General features: G+C 43.8%; 1 protein-coding gene across 6 annotated transcripts in view; it reads left to right on the forward strand.

Moving 5' to 3' along the window:
- The window catches only part of zfhx3b (zinc finger homeobox 3b), a 212,955-nt gene that overhangs the window by 139,596 nt on the left and 45,489 nt on the right, over nt 1-27,870 (forward strand). For all 6 annotated transcript variants that reach the window (XM_058629592.1, XM_058629594.1, XM_058629595.1 and 3 more), the window contains one exon: nt 17,531-17,762. In XM_058629592.1, the coding sequence (XP_058485575.1) occupies nt 17,531-17,762 (232 nt within the window). The remainder of the gene's footprint in view (nt 1-17,530; nt 17,763-27,870) is intronic.

Here is a 27,870-nt window from a genome sequence, read left to right on the forward strand (position 1 = left end):
AACCACATTATAAAATGAACCATACTATGTTACGTTAATGGGTCAAACTGTGGCTTGCATTGTAGCCTCGCAGGCAGAAGGTTTCCACTGGTTTGGATCCTGGTTTGACCAAGGATGCGTGACGTTTGCTTGTACTCTAGCTTCCTCTTATGCAGGAACATTGGGGATTAGGTTAATTGGACACTCTAAATTGTGAGTGTGAATGTGAGAGTGTATGGTTGTCTGCATGTTGGCCCTGTGATAGTTTAGCGACCTGTCCAGGATGTTACCCAGGATGTTACCCAGCCGTTCACCCGGTGTCAGCCCCACTTCAACCCTCATGTCGTGTGTGATGTTGATGTTTCCTACCTTCTTTTCCTCAAAATTAATAAATATAGCAAACACACTATATCCACAAAATACCAGTGTTAGTGGTCTATGATTGGGATATACCTTATTTTAAATGTATGTGTTATCCAACCACCTCGGCTGCATGCCACATCCCACTCTTTCCTCTTGCCGTGTTGGAGGAAATCTTCACCTTAAAAACACACTGTTTACTGTAATTGTCGACACACTGAATCTCTGATTTAATCAGTGGATCTCGCTCCTGTATAAAAGAGGACATATAAAGCTTTCCGGGCTCAAATTTGTCCGATTTTTTTTTTAATTTCCACAAATGGTAAAACAACATTTTTCACTTTGAAGCAGGAGACGGGGGCATTAATGTGAGAGTAATTGCATCGTGAAGAAACTTCTGTCTCCACCACCCAGAGGGTCTGTGTATCTAATCTGTGTTCTACTCTGACTCTGCCTGCCTCTGTCTTTTAAAGATGATATTACAGCTAATCAGTCATGGTCCTGTCTTCTTCTTCTTCTTCTTCTTCTTCTTCTTCTTCTTTTATTATTATTACCACCAACACAAAACCATAACAGCACAGAAAGATACTATCCTTTTTGACTTGTCCATGAAATCAGTGTCCTCTACACTTTCCTATAAGCCTATCACACGTTTGGTGGTCATGTAGAAAAATGAATTGCCACGTAACTGCCATCACATTTACATGCACAGAAAGAACTATGATAATTGGGGAGATTAATAAGACAATAACCAAATTTCCCCAACCATAGTCACATGTTGCTTGGGGGTCAAATCAATATTGGAAGTTATATGTGACTGCAAGACACACAAGTATAATAATACTTATAATTGCATTATTATTATTATTGTTTATTTGAAAAATTAACTACTGGTCCTCACTGACCACAATAAGTTGGTCAGTGAGTCTGTGGTGTCTCCAACACGTGCAGTTATATAGACTATATATCTATATATAGATAGATATATCTATATGTATATAATTTTAATTATTGCCCACCCGTTTTGTGGAAATTAATTTGGAAGCAAAGTCTCAATGTCGATGAATGAAAGCTGCATGTGTTTGAGAGCAGACTGAGCTGCTCATAGACCTGGATTTAACTGCTGTTTTTTCAGAGCAGGCAAACATGCTGTGGTTATCACGGCTTGAATGAAGCGTCTCCTAAGTCTTTTTGGCCAAATGGCCAACATGTTTGGCGACCTATTGCCACCACACCTGAAAGACTAACCGTCACAGTTGGCAGGTAAATGCTGCTTTGATGAGGCCAGATGGCAGCTCCTGTGAATCTATGTAGCTGCTAAGCTGAAGGGATGGAGAGAGTGAGGCAGGCAGGCTTACCGGCTCTGTGCCATCAATACATCAGTGGCTTAGCCACCAGATTAATGGCCCCCGAGTGGTCAGGGCCACAAAACTACTCTACTGCTCTGAGGTCTGTGTTCAGCGGAGCTGTACATGAAAGCAAGTTTGGGTGAGGAGACAGATGAGGAGAAGGGAGGAGGTCTTCGGTACCAGGATGAGCACACAGGGACCTGTATTCTGTTTGGCTTCGGCCTACAGAGTAGAGTCATGGGACCGATACATTTCAGAAGATGATGGATATGTGGCCCTTACTGTTGTTTTATTCCCAGAGACATGTAATTTTCTTTGTGCAAGTCCAGAATGATGTTTGAGAAGCCGAGTGCAGTATTCCAGCCTCACTGAGCTGTTTTCTACCCATTATACAAATGTTGTTTTTTAAGAACAACATACGATGCATTTGACAGCTCGTTCAGTAACTACCTGTTGTTTCCGGAAGCAGAGTTTAAAACTTGTGCTTAATTTACAGTCACACAGCAATTTAAATTGCCCCTAAGTGTGCGGCGCTTGTGCTGTTTTTGTTTTACTTTGCTTTTTTTCTTTGTTTAAACAAATCTGCCCCTGAGGTCTTTCCATTTTGTGGTGCATCGATTACTGTTGGATTGCAGAACTTCAGCAATTTCTCGCTGGGATTTCATTGGCTGCTTGTTGTTAATGATGGGTCAGATAGATTTGGATGCCTCTAAGCATGATTTCCTCAAAAGCCGTTCTTATTAGCTGCGGCATGTTGTGCAGAAATCTGAGTGAAAAGTCATTTAGCTTTGAATCTCTGTAACTACTGTCAAGGTTTAGTTTGAAAGAGTGGGGCCTCAGAGGCCTTTTTTTTTTTAAAGTGCCAAGAGAGAATAGCCGTCTCTTCCTGAACTTCATGGAGCGGGTTGTCCATCCATGTTTCACCTAATTGCTGCGTGCAGGAGTCTAGGGTTAGAACTGGGAGCTGTAAATCTATCAGTGCTCTGCAGACAATGTTTTCTCCAGATGTAGAAGAAAAGATTTCATCCTTTTGTAATTAAGCAGTGCAGCCCAGGGTGTCATGTGGTTTTTACTGGGGGCTCTGGAAAAGATCATTTTGCACCTTGTTTTCTCATCATGCCTTTTATTCGTGAATACAAAAGATGGATGAAGTGGAAAGATCAAAATATAAAAAACACACACTAGCAGAGAATAGAATCCCTTGTTTAAATTATTTTATGGAAATTACAAGGCAGTGATGTAAGAGGTAGTGATTTGGAGTGTGGGGAGTAAGCACTTGGGGATAAAGACATAATATTGGAACCAAGGCAATTACATATCTCTTCAGATGAAGAATATCTGAAAAAAGGTTCTTTTTTAACCCCAGGAATGTTCCCAAATGTTATCTTTCCCATGGGGGCCGTCTTCTACACCTGTGTTCTACTTTACTGCTGGAGTAAGAGAGAAGACGAGCGAGCTGAGGAAAGTGATAGTGAGTGAAAGAGAAGGAGACAGCTTTAAGAGTTGGGGACAAGAATGCTCTTCAGTTTCTCAAGGGCACCGACACTTTATGGCCTTCACATTCCTTCATGACAAACCGATGCCCAGAATAGAAAGAGTGGTGGTGAGGGAACAAAAAAGGTTTAACTACCAAGGCTTTAATCCCCTCCCCAAAACACCGTCTCAGTTCCTTGCTCACCTTTACCTCACCTTGCTTCATTTATGTGGATAAACCTTTGGGTCACACGGATTTACTGTGACTGTGAAAGCCAGAGGCTGAAGTGCAGCCTTTTGTTTAGCATTAGCCAGCACGTTCACACATTTGTGTTTTATAAAGTCCCTTTCAATCTCATGTTGATTTACAGAAGACACTTCCCTCACAGACTCAGACAGCAGAGGAAGTCTCCACAGCCGGTGAACTCAAAGGCTCGCTCCCAGATTCACTGCCTTCCTTTGCCAGCCCCACTCATTTTTTCATAATGTCACCACATTCCATCAACACTAGCCCTAAAATTAAAGACTGCTGAATAATTCAGACTTGGCTCCTTCCTTCAGATGGCCTGTGTCTGTCAATAGATAGGAATTTCCTTAATTTATGCTTGTTATGTTGGAATAGTCATGTTGAAATAATTTGAAGCATAAGGAGCGTCTGCGCAGCTACTGTTTAAATGAGAATTCTGGGAGCCGTTAAAGTTTGAACATGAAATTGGGAGATGATCTGGAATGCAAATTCTTATTCAAATGATCAATGTATTCATTTACAGGCTGAAAGGAGTGAGAGAGCGAGAGAGCAGCAGATGTATTATTTGTTGATCTTTCAGGAGTCAGGCTGTATTCATTTTGCAGTTTTGAGTGCCACTGTGACCCAAATGCCCCCCCACCCACCACCCCACCCCGTCTCTCTCGCTCATGCACCTTAAACATTATCATCATCACACACAGAAATAAACTGCCTCTGTGCTCACTGGTGTTCAGACACATCTTGCTGTGTCTTCAGAGACGATTCTGTCCTCACTGATTGGCGTTTTGTCGGATTATCTTTGACCTTTATTCTTTTTTGGAGTTTTCATTTCCCGCGTCATCGTATCACCTGCGGATGAAACGAAATTGAAAAGAAAACATGTCTGCTGTGAATTTCATTCAAATGATATATGACTGAAGGATTTAGTGGCCTATAGCCGAATGCTAACCACAGGAGTTGCATGTAGTTAAGAAAGATCTGTCATTACATCTGGAAGAGAGGTTAGGCTTGTTTTTTTTAAAACGAGAGATCCAGCGATGGAGTATTCCCAGTATTCAACTTTTAAATCATTAAACATGATGAAGCCATCTCCACAAAGTCAGAGGTTTATATACGAAAATCAAACACCATCTGCCATCTCTGATCAGGAGCAACAGCCATCAGGCCAGGGTTACCAAGGCAGAACAGGAAAAGCCATTAACTGCCAATCACTGCATCGATCGACAAGCCAGTCCACCACTACCACCCCACCCCTCCGCGCCCCCCTTGCCCCCACCCACCCTGCCCACAGACACACAGATTCTAAGTGTACAGTGCACGCATATCGACACACACGTGCACATATCGTTACATATGCCACCCTCTCACTGAGAGACAGGTGGTATTTGTTTGTCTGTCTCTCTCTCCCACTTCAACCACAGTTATCTTTTAAATGATCTTGAGTCTAGATTGCAGGATCAACAGTCTGTTCAGTTTAGATAAAGGTTGTCTTGCCTTTTTTTTGCCTTCGTAAACCCAGTGCTTACTTGAAGGACAGTTGAGATGCTATTCAAAAGATGTTTCCTTCGCTGCATACGTGTTATTTCTCCTCAGTGAATGAAGTCCGGTGTCAGTAAGAGCGTAGACTCTCTGTTCTGTTCAACCTCCTTCCTGCATTTTTTGGAGTCAACCCTCAGATAAAAAAGGGAACTAATAGAGTCCGTGAAGGGCATAAAGGGGAAAAGAAGATTGATTTTTCCCCCCTCTCCATTTTAGACGGTGTCACTAGAACTTACCAGGTCATTAGACGAATATTTACCTACATCCCAATTTAATAGAGATGCTGTATATCAGAATGATCTGGATCAGAGGTCAGGACAGGGGGGAGCAATTAAAGCATATGGATCCAGAAGCTCTAGACCTGCCCCATTGTGTGTGTGTTGCAGCCAGAAACAGATAGGTGAGCTAAAATGGAGGCAGGGGCAATAAGTATTGAACATGACTGTTGTTAATTTATTGAGCTTTGCTGCTGATGAACTAGTGACGCATTAGTAAGGGACATGGCTGTGTGTCCGCTCATATTGTACTAACTCAGACGTATATCATCTCATCAAAGAGGTTATTTTTGGCCATGAGTTTCTGTTTAACTGTCAGTAAAAGTAAAGGATGCATGTGGTTGAGAATGTAGGTTAATGCACAAGGAGGAAATGGTTTTTCTGCTGATCTGAATCCAGATCCACATTATTTTTTTAAACAATTGTCAACCTTACATGATAAGAAGTGCACTGACACTGTGGGAAATGGAGCAGCCTTGGTGGATGTTTGTGTTCTCAGAGTTCTTTCTCTTGTTGTATTTTGTATTCATAGAAAAGGTGCCGCCTTGGTCGGTTTGGTAAGGTCAGCCTTCTCTAGGCCGCACAATAGCCAGAGACAGAGCAGATATGATGGATGTGGCCTGGGGCCTATACGCTCACTCTGCATCTGCGGTGGCCTCATCCACACATCAGCCACAGGGAGGGGGGAGGAGGAGGAGGAGGGGGGGGGGGGGGGGGGGGGCAGAGATACAAACCAGACCGGCCATTTTCTTCGTTCCGCTCATAAATATTTGTGTGGCTGATTTATAAACAGCGGAGCAGGAGACGAGATCAAAGTGAACTGTAACGCTTATATAAAACAGGGGGGCTTTTTCACGACACTGCCCTCCACACCATGCCCGTACCTATTAAAGGCAAAAGCGATATATCACGAGGCATATTGGCAAGAGTACTGAATGGCCACTCACATTTAGGGCTCGTTCTTGCAGCGGCTGTGAGTGCAGTTCTTATCGCACCACCCTCCAAGGTTCTCAAACACAAGTTAAAGGCCATCAATATGTGTTATAGCTAAACCTCAACCTGCTCTCAGCTTGTGTAAACTCCCCCGAGGTCAGTGGCTTCTCAGATGGATTTTAAATGGCTTTAGTAATGCCAGGCAGCCATATTAAAACATTGCAATGCAATGCAAGAGTCACTGTGTCCTGATCCGCGTAGAGCTGGGCTTGACACAGTAGACAGCTGCAACAGGAGGGTCAGACCAAACCAGACCAAGTCTCCTGTATGGCACAGGGGGAGGATCAGGGTGAGATAGAGACAGTGTTTGTCTTCTGCAGTCGAGCACTGACTTTGCATAACGTGACTTGTCCATACAGTGGCGGAGACAGACTACACATATCCACAGTTATGGTTATACTGTCGGTCCTCTGGGAGCAGAGCAGAAATTCCACACCTACAAGCCGTGTTTGCCCCCCACCCCCAGTTATACATGTGCATACACACACACATGTATTAACCGTTCCATCCCTTCACCCACCCCCACCATTCATTCATTCCTACAAATGTGGGGGAGAAAGAGGTGCTCTCTTCTGCCTTTGGCCCTTCTCCCTGATTAATAGCAGTTATAGCTGGCAGATGCAGAGGAGCACCATGAAGATGGCTGTTCACTGACCTCTGTGGGAGGGAGAACAGCATGGGTAATGGGAGAGAAAAGAGGGCCTTTTTTCAAAGGAGATCCACTCCTTTGTCCAGCAGCAGGACAGGGTGTGCTCAGTGTGGTTAGGCCTGGGAGAGTTGCTGCTAAACAGCCCGATTCTCTCTGTCAGTCTGCATGTGAGTGCCTGGAGACATCTGCTTCTGTAGCTGTCGGAACACGGTGGCATTATTTTCACCTAATGCTCACATAACACACAATCTCAGGTACGCATGTGGCTCTTTGAGGAAAGGACGGCGTTGTTGTTGTGACTGCGTGTGTATATATATATACATGTATATATATATATATATATATATATATATATGTAAGTGGCCTTATATTGCAGTGTTTATGTAAAGTCTATCTGTGCAGTCAGTGAAAAAAATAAAAACATAAAGAATGCAAATCTGTTACCCAAGTAATATGAAGCTACTCTATATTTAACAGCCGTTAAATAAGGCATCCCGTGTCCTATTTGCATTGCACCTATATCTGTATAGGCATCATTTGTGGCGTGGGTCTTAACAGGTAGCAGGAAGTGTGTGTTGGAGCGAGTGCAGTGCAGGTTGTTTTACCCCCGGTGTGTCTGAGCTTCTGTGTGGAAAGTTCAAAGTCCTGCTGAACATCAGAGGAATGATGCTGAGTGAGGCTGACTAGCTGGAGCCTGTGGTCTGGGAAGGGTTACTGAATTATTACTGATGGTTTCAGGGGTAACTGCCCAACCACAGGACTGGGGAATATTAATCATTTATTTGATTGTCCGCATGTGCTGATTAATCAATTTGAGCAGGATCTGCAGGATTAACTACCCCATTATTCCCCTGTAAGAACAGATAAGAGATAATACTTTAAAATATCATATTCCATTTATCATTTATTTTTAGGTCCCTGCTGATGAGGGTGAAATAAAAACTGAGGTGAGATTAGGCAGAACAGCAACACAGGGAAGTGTTTGGGGAGGAGGAGAAGAGAAGGAGGGATGGGAGTGAAAAGAAATCCTTTAACTGCGGATTTGAGTATTTCAAAACATGGAGGCAAAGATACATCTTTGTATTTCTTCAAACAAAGCACAGAGAGAAAACCAAGTTGTGCAGCTGGGAGTGAGAGAGCAGAGAAAATAGGGGGTGGAGAGACAAGAGGAACAGGAAGTTGATGGGAAAGTGATAGCTGTCTCCACCTGGAGCACAGCCTGCGCTGTGTGTTAAAAGGGAAGGCAATGCAAGGGAAAGGAAGGAGCTGCTGGAATTGACTCCTAACTTGTGCTTTAGGTAAGTTTGCCTCTCCTACCGAGTATAGCCAGCTAAACTGATCCAACAATGGCACTTTTCACTATCTGTTCCATCTATAAATTCTAAATCTGCCAACTGTTTAATGTGTTATGTCATGTGGTAATGCCTTTGATTCCAACATGCCTCCGTTTGTAAATACAAGAGGCACTCAAAAGTCTGTGGTTTCTTTACAAGCATGGCGCCCCCGGCGCTCTGGTTGGGAATGCACTGTGAGGGAGGATTGAAAGAATAAGGGAGGGAGTGAGTGAGAGGTGGTTAGAAACTGTATACACTTCCCGTTGCTCTTCTGCCAACCCCTCTCCCTGCCGCCTCTGGTTGTGCAGGCAGTGAGTGAGAAATGTGAGAGGGAGGAGTGTATTCTCTCTCCTGGCTGAACACAGCATCGTAATTACGCACTTTTCCAGCAGGTTCTACCTTTAACACTTTCCTCCCGGGGTTGAGATTAGTGCTCACCATGCTTGATTTACTGCACAATTACTCAACAAGAGCTTTATCTAATCAATAAACAGGAAGAGGGAAAGTGGTATACTTTGAAGTATAGTTTTTAGATTTTTTGCACAATTGAACTGTGTATATGGTTCAGCCAGTAAAATTCAGCCTGTGAAATATCTATTATATCAGACTCACATCTTTTCTTTAGCAGCTCTCTTGTGCTCAGCTACTGAAGTGGACTCTTTTTCTGCTTAACACAGAGGTCAGCGACGTATTGGATAATCAGGACATTCCTCCACAACACAAGGTGTCCTATAAAATTCAGGCTTAATGTGATCTAATAATTTATGGGCAGAAGTTACATGAGAAGGGACACAAAGCACTCCTGTGTGGTAGCTGGCTTTGCCCTATTAGATGTCTCCACATGGACAGCCAGGACACTGACCTCTGTGATGAAACTTGCTATTGGCTTGAGCAGTTATTTTGGGAAGCTCCACTAACTGGAAATCACAAGTCTTTCTGGGCATTTGTGAAGCTTTTTGCCAGCATGACCAAGAGCAAACGGCCGCCTCCAATTAGTCTGGTGTGTGTTTGATTTTTAGTGATGACAACTATATCTCAGCTGCAATTATGCTGCACTGGAAACGATGAGGGTTTAGGTTATTGATCCTCCATTGATTGCTCTGATCAATGAGCACTTTTGTTTCTGTTTTTATGGAAAGTGGAGTTATTTATTTTTTTCTTTGGCTAATTAGCAGGGCCAACAGAATGACCCTGTAAAGAAACCAATGCTAGCAAGGCCTGTGTGTATTAGTGATGGAGTTGGCTCGTGGGAAACAGGGGGGCACCATTTTTCAACAGAAGTGCACTATCTCCCTGTGGGCATAGGTCAAAGGCTACAATTGGTCTTATGAAGCAAAAAAAATCAAAGTTTTGTCCTTATGAGGGAGCAACAACAGCTGTGTCTTTCTCCCCGCTAGTTACAGCGGTCTAATTTATAAAGGTAATGTCACACTGCAGAATGAACAGTGATGTTCCGAGGATATGAAATTATTATTTTTTATGTTCAAAAATCTGAACGCATGTTATTATTCATACCACTTTTTATTTGTAGTTTTTACGCCAAAAGTGAAATTCACTCATCAGAGTTTTTGCTTGTCGGGTATGGACGAGATTACGGGCGAAGCTAGTGGGTGTTTGGTGTATGACCGGCTTGAAGAACCTTCAGCAGCAGTTTCACTCCATGTTCCACATATAGACCTACTCTGTATATTCAACTCCACTCAACCCCACTCATTAATTTTCATTTTAAAAAGAGGAGCTCTCAAAGCCTGCGTAGCTCCTTCTCTCTGTGCAATGCTACTAATAAAGATAGCTGAGTTAGACTGGGTTAAATATTGACACTGGCTGAGCACATCATCACTGTTCTTAATTAGCTAGTGTCTCAAGCGAGCTGGTGTGAGGGCAGCGCATGAACAAGTAAACCTTTCCCTTTATGAGTTCTCGCACGCCCTCTACCCCAAAACACAGCTTTTTTAATACATTTTACATAAAAAAAAAAAAAGGGAAACAGGCGAGTCAGAAAACATACAGAGTTTCAGCTATCACAGCCTTATTGCATAGCCTCAAGCAGCAACCAATTATGTGGTAATGAAATATTTACACTACCAAACTGAGAACGCCAGGGGTGGAAGCTAGATAATACAAGCCTGAGGAGACTGTATTCTGTGTCTCCTCTCTGCCGTTACGTCAGCGAAAAGGTGGAACAGGAGATCAGCTAATGACAATAGGCTTAGAGGCGAGAGCGTGGGCAGACCTGCAGTGCAGTGAGCATGGCTTTCGGTTATCCCCACTGCTGTGGACACAGTAAAGGGCTTCTTCTCGTGGATCACAGAAGCCACAGAGGTTTGTAGGGACACATCATTGTAACACTGATGCTCTTGAAAACCACGATCCTTTTACCTCTGGAGTCATTTTGACTTGTGATGGCTGCTCCCTTACAATGATATGGCGATGAATCTGCATGCACAGCAGAGTGTGATGTTTGTTCTTGAGGACTAATTGTGTTTGGGTAATGTTCCTGCTCTGAATTTAATTCCCTCTGACTGCATTAATCATTACAAGTGGTGTTTGCCAGTATCTTAATCCAACCACCTCCCTATGCCTCCACTCACCGTCTACGTCTCACATATGTCTCTGTCTCCTCTGCCCTCTCCCAACTCTTTTTCACCCCCATCTCATCTCGCAAGTTTTTCGCTGCCCAGAATCTGAGTGGCTCCACGAGGCCGTGCTGCCATTGTGTGGCTGGCGAGTGACAAATGAGAAGCAGAGAGGTGTTGGCGCCTCGCGTCAGCCGTGATTGTGCAGAGCTGCCTCTGCTTTTTCTCGACTAACACATCGATGACCGACTGTACATCCGATTCCAGATGGAGTCTGTCATCTCGTGTTCTTATTTATTATGCAGACACCGTCGTTTTGACAGTTGTGTCTGTTCAGACGTTCAGTGTGATGCCTCTCATACATTTGTACAAGAGGATTTTGTTTGGTTGATTGCTGGAGCCGAACGTCATCACAGTGGACATGTGCAAACGCTCCAGAGGGAAACAAGCAGTCCATAGTGTAAGGACAGTTGTCACATTATATGTAAATAAGTCTTGTGTGTCTGCGCGATTTCTTAGCCAGATGACAAAGGGCTGTCTGTATTATAATGTTAGTAGAATCTGGATGCAGCCATCTTAAAGGAATCCTTTAATACCAGGCTGCAAAAAAGGAACATTTAGACAGAAAACTAGTGTGTTCTTTGCACATTTGTGTTTTACTCTAATCTCACTGTAGCCTTACGTTAAAGAGACATGCCTGGTATGTATCTGTTTTTACAATAGTATTACAGGCTTATTATTACATCATCTATTTCTTACAATGCCCATTGCTTCAATGAGCCATTATTGAAATGTTCCTGAACATCCAAGTCTGCCTTGTGCTTCCTGCTTTGCTGAAATGAAAATCTAAATAGGTTCTTCCCCGGCACTGTACAAGTCATTATTGTCACCACTGTCCAAAATGGAGGCTTGTTATGTTGACACAGTGCTGTGGTTAATGGAGAGAAGGGCCACGGCAGGTCCTGATTTGCCCCCATTCTGCTCCCAGATGGTACCTTGCCAGTGCACATGTCATGAAGTGGCTGGAACAGTTGTTTGGGTATCCCTGTGGCTACATCCTGCTCTCGCCTCCTGCAGGCAGACCTATTGTACTGCAATGTTGGAATGCCCCTCCCAATGTGGCTTTCATAAAGGCACCAGGAGGTTAAGCTGTTAATTAGCTACTCGACGAGGAGGCCAACAGCTTGCTGTTAATTTGCTTTACTTGTTTTTTTTTTTTCCTCCTCCTTAGGTATGGATTGACATAATTTCCTGCCTGTTTTGGAGTCATTGCAGTGTGTCACAAAAGCTGGACCAAGCTCATTAAGAAAGGGGCGGGGCCCGGTGTTTATCTGACTACGATTAAAAGTGCACATCATGTATGTAGCGCCATGCTTATCCAAATGTTCTTAATGAGAAAGACCCTGTGTGGGGCTCCTGTGGACGTAGTCCTGGCCTCGTTATCACCGCACAGGGCATTGATCTCTCTCCCTCCCCTCCACCCATTTCAAAGAAAGTGACCTGCACATGAATTATGTGGACACATTGATCAGCTGATTGAGAGCTATTGTTTAAAGCCCTGGGTCATTATTGAAGGAGGGATTACCCAACTCTTGTTTTGTGCGTGCGTATGGGAGAGTGTATTACTCAGCTCCTTGTCACAGCACACACTCCCTCCTTAGCTCACCTAAGACTTGCAGTGGCTACACAAATGTGCACACACACACACGCACACACAGCACACATACAGCAGCCTACACAATCAACATGGCCCAAATGACTGCCTGCATTGATTGCCTTCCCTCTGCAATTATGTTCCCTTTGTTTACTTTCTAGCATCTTACTCATTCAAACGGAATTCAATAATTATTGCTTTATTTAATGTTAAAGTAAGTAAGAGTGGTGGGTGTGGAGTACCAGCAGCTGCATTGTCTTTAAGTGTCTCCATGACTGCTCTTGGGCTACTTTGTTTCATAGGTCTATGTTAAGTCATCCTCTCCAAGGACACCTACAGTGATCTATCTTACCTTTACCCTTCCTTACAACACACAGGACCGTTTTGCTTCTCTCTTTCCTCTCAGAGACAAATACGCAGCCTGTTTTTATTCACAGGTAGCGATGGATCATTTCTATAGCAAAGCGGTAGAGGAAAGGACTTACTACAACATGGACCTTGAGAGACCGGGACAGACCGGGGGGTGGAGGGGTGCCGTGGATTAGGAAGAGAGAAGGGGAAGAAAGGCACAAGGGTGGGGGTGAAGCTCAGGAAACAGGTAGACAGTTTGGGCCTGGAATACACAGTCCCCTTAAGCCACAACCTAAGTTCTAGGCATGTTGCAGCTTGCAGTGGCTAATTCAAAGCAGCCAACCCACACTTGGCACCCAGTGGGGCCTCTGTGGTTGGAGCCGTTTTTCATGCTGCTGGCAGAGAGGGAGGCACAGGCCAAACTGAAAGCCCTCGCTCACACCATTCACTCTGCTTGCTTTGCTGAATATCCTGCTTACAATCTGGGGGAATCCCAGACTGCAGACGTATGGGAACCAAAGCCTCCACCAGTCTCACACACTTTGACACATTCTCATGTGAAGGTCATTAAATAAAAATATTTTCATTCTTTAAACCTTCATCAATGAAATCAACTATTTTGAAATGTAACTTGTTCCAGATTTGTAACTTTTAGGAGCAGGGAGCATTCTGTGTGTGTGTGTGTGTGTGTGTGTGTGTGTGCAAGTGTTTACTATTTCCACAGTTGACACACTGAGACTGAAGGTGTTTTCTTTTCCCTTTGGCAACAGTGTGTTTTTCAGCCCAACAGGCACATCACATTGTCTCCATTCACACTCAAACGCAGTTACCTCATTGGTTATAATTACCGCCATGACATCACTACATTTGAAAAACAAAGGTGTTGTTTGACTTATTCTCAGAAATCCTGGGTCACAAACTAGTTTGTCTGTTTTTCTTTTGACGTAAAACAAACAGGGCAGTGATTTGTGAGCATGTAATCTTCTGCTCTTTACTCTCTTCCACTGCATGGTATCAGGTGTGGATGGACATTTTGTACCGTGCCTAAAGGCGGCTCATAAAGAACACATATGACCAGAGGAGAATGAAGAAGACAGTTACAAAGCAATATTCCATGGCTCCCTCTCACAGAGGGAATTTGGCAGCTCTCTCGGAATTCATAGCTGTTTAGCTCACATATAGTCGTCTGTTTTAATGCATTCATTTAATGTTAGAATGTAGGATATTATCATAGCGGTGTGTGGCAGTGTGTCTGTTAGTGTTCATGTGTTTTAATCTATATTTTTGTATGTGTATGTGTTGCGTGTACATGTTGTATTATACTACTCCATTGGGAGCTATTCTTCGGAATTACCGGATCTCCGTCTCCCTTCCAGTAATACCCACCTCCATCTTGTGTGAGTTGGACTCTCTCAGCAACCACACTGTTTTGTGTTAAAGGTGCACTTTTACTTTACATTTAAGTGGATGGAAATGCAGATGTATGCAACGCTCCGGGTGGGTGGTGAAACTGATACAGGCGTATATTGCCCACTCAGAGATCGAGGTGCACTGCAGAGTTGCAACAGAGAGGACGGGGTGATGCCCACACCGCTACTGTCCCTCTTTACCTGAAAAAAGCATTAAGCACTGCTTCAGCCTCCACAGAAAGAGACAAGGTGCTCCATCCAAGAGAGAGGCTTGGAAAATCGTGAGTGCTTGTTTTATCTGTGAAAACCACCATGGTGTGAAACAAGGCTGAGAACTGGACTTTCAGCAGAAACATCGAATTAAAAAGATAACATGTCTGATGTTATTATGTCTGAACATTCAAAAGCACACGGCATCATTTCACACACCTGTACCATGTCGTATACAACTGCGGTAAATTCCCAGACAGTTCAGCGGTGTTGAATCCACGCCACGGACCCAGCCACCTTCCTCCATTATTCCCTGCAGCTCCCTTCTTGCTGGGGCCTTGATCGGGCGCTCAGAAACCCCAGAGTCGGGCCGTCCAACTCGTCCCAGCTCAACATGACTTTTTCATTAGGCTGCCAAATTCCTGCACTCCAGTTGGAGGTGATTTATCAACTAGGGGCTTCATTGCAGGTTCATAGGAAACAGACATAGGCCCTGTCCTTTGCATTATTATGTTTCAAATTAAAAGTATATACGCGTGATTGAGTGAGTGAGTAAGTGGGTGAGTGAGTACGTGTGTGTGTGTGTGTCAGCATGATCTTAGTATTCTCTCACATTAATAATTTCCAATGAGAACATATTAAATCCACATTAGAGAAAATGTTTGCATGTGATGATCGTCGAGTTCTCATGGATATCATGTTACGTTTAAATGAGCAGGAACCCACCTCAGTGATCACGGGGGTGATCTCTTACCCTGTCCACTGTCAGACTGCCTTGGGTCATGGCCGGTGCAGAGCTGGTGAAAGTGCTGGTTTACAGGTGTAAGTGTTTGACTGGGGCAGGTCAGCGCTGGCCCTGTTAAGGCCATTTTCCTGGATAGTCAGGTTTATAGTGAATTATGGCAGATTCTGGGGCAGGTAGTTTCAAGTTCACTCCTATATAAACCCTGTGGTTTTTATGGGAAACTATAAAACTCCCAGATTTTTTTTTTCTACCTCCTGAGACTAGCTTTGAAGTTTTGGTCAGGTGCTGTCATTTTTAAAAAAAAACTTGTCTTCTTGTAGATTTTTGCAGCCTTGAGTCATTTGCGGCAAGAGCTCTCTTTTTTTAATTCAAGACATCTGCTGCGGCTAAAAGCAGTTTGCATGATGGATTTGGTGTTATCTATAACTGAATCTGTCTCTCAGGTTTCTCTCTACCTTATTTCTGATGCAATATTTGTGCACAGAGGAAAAGGAAAAGGAGGAGGAACGGCTCCCACAATATCCAGCAACACCTATTCATGACATCATGGATGGCTTAAAACGAGGCGAGAAAGGAGAGCACACAGAGACACACAGTCTTTTGCAATCACCTAATAACTCTATTACACCAAGCTGTGGGGCTCACAAAAAGGAAGAGAAAAAAAAACTCCTATTCCTTTTCCTGGAAGCGGTGTCTTAATGCACATTTTAGGTGTAGAAGTGAGAAATATGAAACCAAAGAGAATGAAATACAATAGCCCAGAAAACCCCATAGCAATATTACAATATTGCCAGAAAATTAAACATTAGGAGAAAGGGACAAGAGCATTTTAGGGAGGCTTAATATTGTTAGGACTTTTTTTTCAGCAGCCTGTCAACACCTGATTTAGATGTAATGTGGTTAAACGTCTAATGTTTCCATTGCTTTTACATTTTTCAGCCAGCTAAACATGCCGTCCGGAGGATGGAGAGGACTGTTTAGTTTCTCCTTGATGCATGGCTCAGTTTTCTGAACCCTTTAAATCAAAGTCATATCTTAAGTAAATGACCACAGGGAAGTTTCTGCTCTTTAAAAGCAGAATCATGTAAACCCTGATTGAGTATACTCAGCTTTAATTCAAATCTTTCAGCACCGTTAATTACAGGAATAATTAGCCTCTTTTTACTGCACGTTCATTTCCGTCAATGCGTTTTACCTTTTCCAGAAATGGCCTTGTAATCATCGCAACTCGTTTTGGGGAAAAAACGTTCAAATATACAGCGAGTTTTTTGCTGTTGTCTCGGAATGTCTCACAGGAGATGTGGGAGCCAAGAGGAAGAAAGAGGAAAACTCGCGGTGATTGACATTGATTGCAGCCGCAGATATCCGCATGGCAGGACTCCAGAGTTTGATATAGGAGAAGCACATGGCTGCTATGACACAAGTGGCCATACTGAGTCTGGGGCTTTTACTGTAAACATGCAGAAAGCATCAATGTGATGCTTTGGTGTAGTGGTCAATAACTCTGCTGCTCACACCAGGCCCGACCATATTGTGTTGGTCTTGCGTCATTGATTGAGCCGTGCAGGAGGTAATTAGACTGGAGCTCTGTGGTGTGACAAGAGGCTGTGGTGGTATCGTGTCACCACTGGGTGTTAGGCATGTTGTGACACCGTGGAGGGTCAGCTGAAAACTGGCACAGGCCTTCTGTTGGAGGAAGTGCGGGTGTCGACGGGTCAATACCGCCGCTGATTTACTGTCCTCGGAACGTTGTCCTCCTGTTGCGGAATGTTCCACTTTCTTACAGAATGTACTAAGTCCCCTTTCTGCCTCACCACCGGCGGACTTCGCCTCTCTTTCTGTGTGAGAGAGCGAGGATTTAACTCGCCGTGATCAATATTTAGTATCCCATGCGTGAAACAGGCAGATGTTTGGAGTTTCCTTTTCAGAGACGGGAGGCTTCTGTTGAGTGAAGGGGATCAATGCTCCCTTCCGTCTGTGAGGCTGTAGACCCTCAGCATCTGAAGGGTGGCTGATGTGTTTCCCCCCCCCCCCCCCCCGCCCTTGGGCCCCTGAGATTTGCATGCCTCCCAGGCCTCTCCTGTCCTTTTTAGTCCGCTGATACAGACACTTGCGCGGGCCAAACAGTCGTGTGCAGTCCAAACAGTCGTCCTGAAGTGGAAGAGGTCTGGATGTTAAACAACTGGTCTGAGATTGGGAATTGATTTGTTCATTTGCCAACTGTGTGAGTGAAAGTGACTCAGTAGTGCCTAGCCCAGCTATATGCCATCCACAATAACCTTTCTCTCTCTTTTTCTCTTTGTCTCTGTGTTCATTTCTCTCTCTCTCTCTTGCTCTCTGTCTCTCCTTCTCTCTCTCTCTCTCTCTCTCTCCATCCCCTCCCACAGCACCTGCAGCAGCACGAACACGCGGTGGAGGGTGATGCCTGCTACTACCATTGTGTGCTGTGTAACTACTCGACCAAGGCCAAGCTCAACCTGATCCAGCATGTGCGCTCCATGAAGCACCAGCGCAGCGAGAGCCTCAGGAAGCTTCAGCGCCTGCAGAAGGGTCTGCCCGAGGAGGAGGAGGACCTGAGCTCCATCTTCACCATTCGCAAATGCCCTTCTTCAGACACAGGTCAGAACCGGTCAGAACCGGCCCCATTTCAGTGTCTTTGTGTGTGTGTGTGTGTGTGTGTGCATCTTTGTTTTTTCTTTCCATCTTTCCTCACATGTTTTCTGAGAGCTGTCAAAGTTTACAATCAGCTGGACTTTCTTTTTTTCCCCCACGTTTACCATGTTATTGTCTACTGAATTAACATTAGACACTGTCATTTGTGTTTGAATCACAACACCATCATTTTAAATAGGGTTTAGTGTTTGTGTGTTGTTGTAGTGGTTCAAAACAAAGATGGTGGTTGATGAGGTGGAGTAAACGCAATAGAGGAACAAAGTCACAATGAATCATTTAGTCCAGAGGCAAAAAAAAAAAGCATTTCCTGTTAACAAAGGATGTCTTTTTTGGCCATTAAAGACATATTGACACAGAGCATTAAGGCCAAAAGAGGAGGAGCTAAACGGCCACAGCAGCTGCAACAACAACAACAACAGCAGCAGCAGCAGCAGCAGCAGAAAACAGACGCGGCTACAACAACAGTAGCATGTTTGAAACAAAGTGCATTGACTGCCCATTTATTATTGACTAATTAGAAAGAGTGAGCTGTGGTCAATTAACACTCTTTCTTAGCAGAGATTTGGTTTTCTAATCACTTTAACTCCTGTGCCCTGACAAAGGGGCTCTATTGTGTGCCCTTCCAAGAGGGAGCCATTACTTCCCTCGCACACATACTCGCTGTCTGTGTTATGTAGGGGGAAAAGGCCAGCCTGTGAAGATGCTTTGTTCCAAGGAGGCAGGGATAATGAACCCAGCGGCCGGGAAATTGCGCAGAAGGCAGTCACAGATCTGAAGCAAATCATTAGAGAACATATTTAGCTGAGCAATTAGGGGCAATTAAGCTTTCTGCTCGCTGCACTCCAAATATGTTAATGACTACAGTACAGTGGACAAACGAACATGCAACGGCGAGAGAGGAAGGACCATTTAGGTTAAAAGGGTTGGGGAATTTACTTTTGTGTGTTCAGACAGGACGAGATGTTGTGCTGTTTGCAAATAAATGTGTTTATCTGCTGTTGTTTTTTATGCTACATGCCGACGTGTGTGTGTGTGTGTCTGTGTGTGTGTGTGTCTGTGTGTGTGTGTGTGTGTGTGTGCCACAGTGAGGAATCCAAGCCATGTGTTAGATAATAGGCCCTTTCAGTGTGTGGGCAGTACCATTACACATTACACAGCTCAGTCAGCTTGTGATGATGATGATGATGATGGTGGTGATGATGATGATGCTTCATTATTGAGACTGTTGTTAATACCCCCTTTATTGCTGTCCTTCATTTGGTAGATAAATTCGTAGACATGTATAAATGCCTACAAATTCATGTTGTTCCTCTACAAGCCTCAAACCTGTTTTTATTTATTTGTATTTTTATTATATAATTATATTGCATCATTGTTTAGGTCTCAGTCGTACCTTAAATCCAACACCATGCCATTGTTTTAACGTTCACATTGAGTCAAATCAAATAGTTTGTTTTAATAAAATAAAAAAGTGAATAGTTGGCAGAGAATCGTGACCTAATTACCTTATTAATACAGCGTACCTATTAATTTAATCATTAACATTGAAATTGCCTTTCCACACCTCAAACGTCAGCAGCATCAGTTGCATCAGTCCTCCTCAAAGCCCCTCCCTTCAACCATTCTGTCACTCTTTGTAATATTTGATTTCCTCTCTGCTGGTTCTTCTGCGGCACACGGCTCTTTTCTGTGGTCGAGGCAGAGTTGCTAAAGTGGGGGAACATTCACTGGCTTGTTAACACAAAGTTGCCCCTGGATTTCTGGGTCACCTAGACAGTAATTCCTTTGCCTGCTGCTGTTCTGTGGTCCTGCGAGTGGTTCACTTCTCCCAGACCCCAAATACAAGGAAAACCTGCTTTTCCCCTTTAAGACTCACAACTATAGAAATGTGGCTTGTAATCATACAGTAGCACAACATTATTTATGAATAAACATCCTAAGAATCTCTTTATTTTTGACATGTCTTTGATCATTTGCTCGTAAACGGTACGTAACTGAGACCTTTCTGACTTGAAATTGTAATATAGTGGTATATTCGGCCCCTCATATTAAAGTGTATGTTTTACACTTGCTATTAATATTAATGGTCCTTATGATGATGCAGCAAACATAGACTGGGGGGATTTGAAGCCACACATCTCCTCTGGGCTGGATGTCCGAGAAGAGCAAGGGCAGCAGAAATGAGGTTTCTTTCCAATTAGACTAACACAGGGATAACAGACCTGCATTGTTTTAATTCTTGCTCATACAGAGAATGTGCTGCTTAGGCATGTTGCTCTGTTGCTCCGCCTCCATTTGTCTTCTTTAACCCTTTATCTTTGGGGAAGGAGAGGAGGCCTCAGAGGGAACCACACAGCTGCCCCCTGTGTGTAGACATGACATTAGAATGTGGACTTGAACCGTCACAGACTGTGCACCAGTTCTGGCTTTTATAGCTTTAAGAAACGGCACTAGACGGCACACATGTACACACACAAGGAAAAAAGAACATCTGTGTGTCACATGGACGGCGATTAATGATGAAATGTTCACCTGACAACAGATAAAATATATTTTAGGTTTAGAGGTTACAGAAGAGAAGTAATACCTGGTGTCACGTTAATGTCAAGTTCAGGGGTCACTGATGTCTGCTGACTCCTGACTGTGACTGTCGTTGTAAAGCATCAGGGCGCAAGAGCACTGTACAGAAAACACTTGAAGCAGAAGTGGGGGGAACAAGTTTTAGGAGCTGGTGCGTTCGTGTGACACTTGAGTGTATGATGACCCTGTTTTGTGTGAGTGATGTTCACCAGGGCATTCAACTCAGTGACACATTGAGGTTTCTCATTTCTCAACATTTAATCAACTCAAGTCAATTTTCTGAGCATAGAATGGAATTGAATCCTGCCCCTAAAGAAAGGTGGATGCCCCGTGGCATATGAGTGTATGTTTATATGTACGGCAGGGACGGCGAATAAATGTGGCTGACAGTGTGGATTAGCGCCTGCTGTAAATCTGCCTCAGTCACAGATGGCAGGCCCTTGATCGCTGGGCTGTGACGGCTTGGCTCTCATCGCGGGAGGAAATCCCTGTCTGTGAGCCTTCAAGCTGGAGAAGGCTCGGGCTGGGGCTGGGGCTGGGGCTGGGGCTGGGGCTGTGGCCGGGCCGGGGCTGGGGCCGCAGCCGCCTGGGCAGCCACCAGTTATTGTCTCCTGTCTGTTTCGACACAGACCTGAGGATTCGATGGCAAAGAGCAGTCTGGGGAGGGGTTATCTCACTTTGACTCTGCAGTTGTTTCATCCACCATACCGTGAGAGCTTGTAAGTGGAACTTAAGCCCCCAGTTTAGATCAGCATTACTTTTAATGACCAGTTTGAGAAACTGGGCAGGGGAGCTGTGTGCATTATTAAATGGAAATGAGACGAATGGATGCATACAAATTACCGCATAATAGTGGTATCCAATATGAGATCCATGGCTTGTTTTGCTAAAAGGGGTGCGCTTTCAGGGTCACACACCTAATAGCAAGGCCTGTCCTGACAACAGAGGCATTTCTCTTCCCTCCCCACATCCCTCCCTCTCCCCGCCTGCCTCATGCATAATTCTTGAGACAATCTGAAAAGGCTGGAAAATGGACTGTGACATGGAAAAATGCACCAACGGAGCAAACAGGGAAAACCCACGTGTATTTCAGGATTTCCATTAACAACATGCAGCTCACACTGGGATCCACTGATGGTCGATGGATCCACACTGACCGTGTGGATCCATGCCCCGGTTACCGTGCCCTGCTATCATGTTTAAGTTATCTGTATGTCCGATGGCTAAGCTAAAGCTGTTAAAGCCAGGTAAACTCAGAGGTGAGCCGGGTCACGCTCCGATGGCATGCAAAGGCCAAAGCTCTCGCTCTTGCCCCCCACAGGCAAAAGCAAAACAGACGGTAGCCATTTCTGGAATGTCCTCTTTTATTCATGCTTGTTAAAATGCAAAGTAAACCTTTTCCAAAACAGGATATTGTAGCCCCTAACCATCAGAGCCATTCTACATGCCACATTATGGCCAATCTGAAAGTAAGTTGCATAGACAGACACTGCTGCAATGCGATTTTAATAAAGGCTGTTATTGCCTTGGTGATGCAGAGTGGATATGAGGATGAGGACCATGCAGGCCTGGATGAGCAGGGCCCCAGAGGGCCCACAGCTCAGTCAGGCTTCCGTCAGTCGCCTGCCTGCTAATCCTTGTCCGAAGGGCATCAAAGCAGCATAGGAAATTGTTTGCTGTCCACAGAACGTGCCAGGAAATTCATAAATGTATTACTTTTCATTTTGAAAATATTACAAAAGACTCGACGTTTATTAAAAAGCCAAAATGATGGCTTTATAGATTTTCCACTTGTGTATCAGCATTCATTTGACCTTGTTGCTCTAACACATGCGAGATTTTTCTTTCCCTCTCTTGCCCCTGCTTCAGAATTCCTCTGCTGGCTCGTCCCGCAACAGCAAATTGACCTGAAAGCAGCCACTCACACACTGTTCTGAGACTGTGAATAAAAACGTCTGGTGTCCAGATTGTTACTACCTCCTGACTGAACCCTCCTTCTGTAAATACTGGTAGCTTTGTCCTCAGGCTGGAAGGTGGGTTGTGTCTGAATATCTGAATGCCAGCGAGCAGCAAACATCAAAGCGTTTTGACAAAGAGCGTTTGTATCGTGAGACAAAGAGATAATCAGAAAAGTCATAAATTCAGTCATGGCAAAAACAAGCGCCTCTCAAAATCCTGAAACAAACCTGGAGTCAGGGGAGACTGGTCCTGCTGAATTCATGTGTTTTTTTTGCCCCGTGTGAGATTCTGCTGACACTTATAGCACATGGGTGTCGATAAGCAATGGATTTTATTTTTCAAACTCACTCACACACATATGAGCAGGCACATAGGTGTCCGCACTGTGTGTGGGTGCGAGAGGCTCTCCCTGTCATCAAGCACTTTTTCAGAAGCACATTATAATATTGGTTTCCCTCTCTCTTGTCATTACCACACACTCTCCTTGAAAGCTGATCCAAAAGATAGACAGTCCATCAGGAGACAGTCATCTCATTTGTACTTACTAAACGTGTTAATGAGTTCTATTTTCAGGCCGAGAGGCTTCGCCACTGGATATTAGAGCAGAGGTGGCGATCGGTGGTGTGAGGTACTGGTTCTGTAGGATCAGGAGGAGCTCAGAGGGAGGAGGAGGAGGTAATGAAGTAGCCCCTCTGCCCCTCATGTCACTCACGTGGAGTGACCACAACCACCATAGGGGCTGTCAGTCAGAGCTGAGGGCGGGAAGTCTGTGGTTGCTGATGGACACAGACAGTGGAGGAGAGAAAAGATTAGGTGACAAAGACACAATGGCTGTGATGGGTTTAATTATAGCAGCAGTTATGTCACTTCCATACAGGTACATGGAATGAAAGAGAAGTCCATTTAAGAGGCTCTGCTCTTTAATGACTGATTCATATGAAATGTGATAGAAAGCAGAACTTTCTTATTAAACAATATGGTTTTTGAACGAGAACCATCAGACTTCTACTGACTCTTTAAACGCTATAATTAGAAAGAGCCAGTTTGTGTCTGCGTCTCATTATCAAATCAACTTTGTTTCGTTGTCTCTGACAATAATCTGCACATTCTTTTACATGTTGTTAAAAAAGAAAACTTTCTCTTGTTTGTCTTTACATAACTAGTTCTATGTAGTCGTCATAGTTGTAGTATTTTATTATAGGTTTTCTGCATACGGCTTACTTCACTTTCTCCCTGAGGTGCACATTATCATCTCAAATACAACATGTTCTCATCCATGATATTGATTGCAAGTGTTTGCCAGGTAGTCTAAGAACTAAACCCAATCAATTGTTGAGTGCTTAGATTGCTTCATTTGTAACTGTGTGTTGGTATTGGATGAACAGTGCTGCTTGCTGTCAGAATTAGGCTGCTCAATGTTACCACAGGCAACATCAGAGACCAGGCTATGGGGTAAAGTTTGGGAACTATTGAGTCGAGGCGAGGAAAGTTTTATCCAGCCATTTTTATTACGGCTGTTTGTAACCCCCAGCGAGAGCTGGTGGATCAAAGGGCACGATCTGTGCTATGGATATGTTCACCCTGACTCCAGCGGAGACGATTGGGCGCGCTGACAACAAAACAAAACAACAGAGTAAAGGATGCCCCATCCAGCAGCATGATGCCCTCACACTCTGCAGGCTCCATTAGAATCAAGGCAGATGAAACAAAGGCTGGATGAAAACAGCCATGTTTCATTATCCACTCTCTAATAGATGAGTTGTGAGCTGTGAACAAAACATTCTTTACAAAAAGACTCATACAATTTAGGCTACTAATGATAATAAACTATAAATAATAATAATAATAATAATAATAAATGTATTTATATACCGCCTTTCAGTGTAACTGAAGAAGAGGCCATGCAGTAAGGCAGCAGCGGCCCGGTCCCCTCAGCGTGGCCGTGCTGGAGGATCTTAGCGATCCGTGGATGGATTGACATGAAACACACACACACACATATGCATTTATATTTTAACTGCATTAGCAAAAAAGTCTGCTCTCAGCTAAAAGCAGCCACGCTGATGGAAGTGCAGAAATAATTCAGCAGCGAACCTTTCTAACCTTTACCTGTGGGCGTGAACAGCAGTCATTGATCTGCTCTACACACCACCTGAGGAGGGCGAGGCGAGGGTGGATGAAGAGAAATGGACACACAGAAATATAATGTGAGTGGGATGGAGGCTCCTGGGTATGTTTAATGTAACTGATAAATATTGGAAAGCATCCTAAGTTTTGTCTTCCTTCCACAAATATCTCAGCGTTGTCGCCTCCGTTGCTGGATATAAGCGACAGACAGAAAAAAATGATCACGCCACTTTGTTTGTCAGTGCGAGGCTGCTGCTGATGACAGATACTTACGATCCAATTGTGTGGGATTTTACATTAAATCTGATGCACAGAGAGACAGTTGTGGTGAGTAATGATCTCATTAATGCTCTGTTTGTTCAAGAAAGAAAGTGTGGAAAGTCGCTGTCTAACAAGATGTCCTGCCCAGCGACAGCCTGAGACAGACTAGTGTTTGGTTTGTGACCGTCTTGGACGTTCTTACTTAGATTTATGGCGTCGCTCCTGCTCCAGTGGATGACCCAGGTCTTACAGTTGGAAATGCTGCTCTGCCGCTGCTGGCTGTTGAAATATTTGTCCATTTAAAGCAAAGGAGCTTAGTTAAGTATAGTTATAGATTATATTTAACTGAGGAACTGTGACTAAGCAGCCACTTGCTCTGTAAACACTGAATATTGTTTGTTGCTATGACCAAACACATTTTTGTTACCAGTATGATTTGTTTATTTTTGTTTAATTTCTTCCTCCCTGTGGAAGTGACTGCTTTAGGAAAGGCAAGAAAGTATTTTTACTCATTACTTTACACAGTTCACCGTAGAGTTAGTCACACTTTACTTTTAAAATCCCGTTGTCACTGACATAGATGTTATGTCTGTCAGCTGTCAGTTTTATGGTCCTACGTTTTCATGCATTCATTTGTGCATCCTTGTTTGACCACTTTTGAAGCATTAAGATGAATACGCCAGTTTAAAAAGCAAGCAAAGGTCAATGTTCATGCTCACAGCGGAGCATATCGAGCCAATTCTGCTGTGTTACACCATCAAGATGGAAGCACATGCACTTTTATGTTATTACATTTGTGTTGCTATTTGTTGCACCTGGAAACATACAGTAGATACAGAAAGAGATAGTGTGGTATGAAACGTGTTATCATCATGGTTGAACACAAAACCACACGTATGCCAATGGCTTCTACCATTATCTGTCAACTAAAAAAACTTTGCAGCACAGACACTGAACTGTAGCTTTTAATTGTTTGTTGTAATCATTTAAGACACTTTTGTGAAGCATGTGCTGAGCTGTGATTGAATGTAAAGCCATGTTGTTTGCTGTATTCTAAAATTAGGAGTGATTTCCTGCAGTGGAAAACACGTCAGCTATTGATAGCACGGGGATATGAAATGTAAACCTCACAAAAGCAAATTCTCTTCATGGAAAAAAAACATAGAAACCTTATTTGGTGATGAGCGGTGTTTTTGTGGAAATGCCTCTCTCTCGTCTATATGTTGAATATTTCGAGCACTTGGGAAAGCTGAGATAGGCGACGTATTTGTGTGTCAGATGCAGGACGGAGAACACAGTGTTTGTGTTTGAATCCATGTCACAAGTCGCTGACAGTCCTAACACACAGGCCAGCTCTCTGAGGCTTACTCCATTTAACGGTGGCACAGAGGCCAGTGTGGCAGCCAGAATTAGGAAAAATGGCCTCTGTTTTTGTCATGTTAAACTGGGCAAAAGAATCTAATTGGATGGGGACGAGTGAATGGAAATGCCTTCTTTGTTTAAGGGCCCTCTGCAGTCACTTTGTGGGAGCCATTGTGCATTGACCACAATAGCATTAGCTGGCGCTCTTGTTCTGGGCTCTTGGTTTCTCTGGATTTCTGCAGTCGGCTGCTGTCCGTTCCACTCTGTCTCCACGCTTCACTTCCACACTCCACCAATGCTCAGGAAGGGATTCAGAAAGGTACCCCCATCACGATCACCTCAACCTCACACGCTCTTTCTACCCTGTGGGGCCCATTCAGACTCGGTATAAACATCTGTCCTGAGAGATCCAGTCACAAGTGGACGGCGTTAAGTCCGACACAAACATGGCTCCTGAATGCATCACATCTGCAGGCTGTATGTAAATACACACTAATATCATTTCTGTTCACAGGAGCAAAACTGTGATACTTCACATTGCTGTGAATGGGTTTTTTTGTTGTTCAGGACACATTAGCTGCGTCCAGTGTGGCTCTGTCAGCTTGTGACCGCTCAGGACGGATGTTAATACCAGGTCTGAATGGGGCCATAGTATCTTACCATACCCTGCTATCTGCGCGACACTATTCAAAGGAAAAAGATAGAGAATAGAGAAGGAAATACACGTTTTTCTGTTTTCTCTTTAATTTTATGTCTTACATTTTTTTCCCACATTTTTGCCTTGGGAAGAATTTTCATATTTTCTTGTTATCAGTTTTTAAAAATCAAATCTTTTAATGAGAAATTATTGAAATTGATTGCTGCATGAGTTCAGACAGTCTTGCCAGAAGGCCTTGCAAATGTGCAATGAATGATTTGTAGTCATGAAAATACACGTCTGGAATCATCAAATAATAACTGAATAACTGATGTTTTCAAGTAGTTTTTCTTGTCATGTGTCACCATCAGCCTACAAACACTGAAAACTTATTTAATTGGGGAACCACTGGAGTGTACACCAGTGCTCTTAATGATTCCTGAGAGTTTCATATTATTTTATCTGAAGATGGGGATTGCAGTGTTTGAGCCACACAACCAAGATCCTCCTTTAACTTCCACAGTGTGTTCACAGAGTTCATATGTTGCTTAGTGACCAAGGCTGCTACCTATAGTTGATAGCTTCTAATGCATAAGAGGAACACACACAGTATATTACAGAGAGTGGTATGATTGAGTATAAAGCATGACACATGCATCTTTAGGAATATGCTGCAGACAACAGCAGTTAGCAGGTAAACACTCTGCAGGAAGACCTCGCTCACAGCCCGCCCCTCACCACCACCTCCCACAAATCCATGTGCAAACTGTATAACAGCTAAGTTGAGTGTATTTAGTGCACTGTTAATGGCCTTCTGCCTTGTGAAGGTGTAATCATGCGTGATAAAAACCGGGCCCAAGTTACTAACCTAGGAGCAATCTTGTGTGCATTAAAGTGTCCTTTTTTGTTGCAGAGGTCATTCATAACTTGGTCGCGTTGTTGATGTACAGTGAGAGATATTGATTGATTAATGCATTAAGTGCTCACAATCCATTAGGTTCTGTGAAAGGGACTGTGGAGAGAAGACTCGCTCGCTTCTCTCACTGTGTATTTTCACCTCTCCCTGTTGTTCAAAGGCCGTCATCTTTTCGTTGGCAAAGTTTAAGGGACAAAAGCATGAAGATCTGC

This window comes from Solea solea, chromosome 5, assembly GCF_958295425.1.
Source record: "Solea solea chromosome 5, fSolSol10.1, whole genome shotgun sequence".
Lineage (NCBI taxonomy): Eukaryota > Metazoa > Chordata > Actinopteri > Pleuronectiformes > Soleidae > Solea > Solea solea.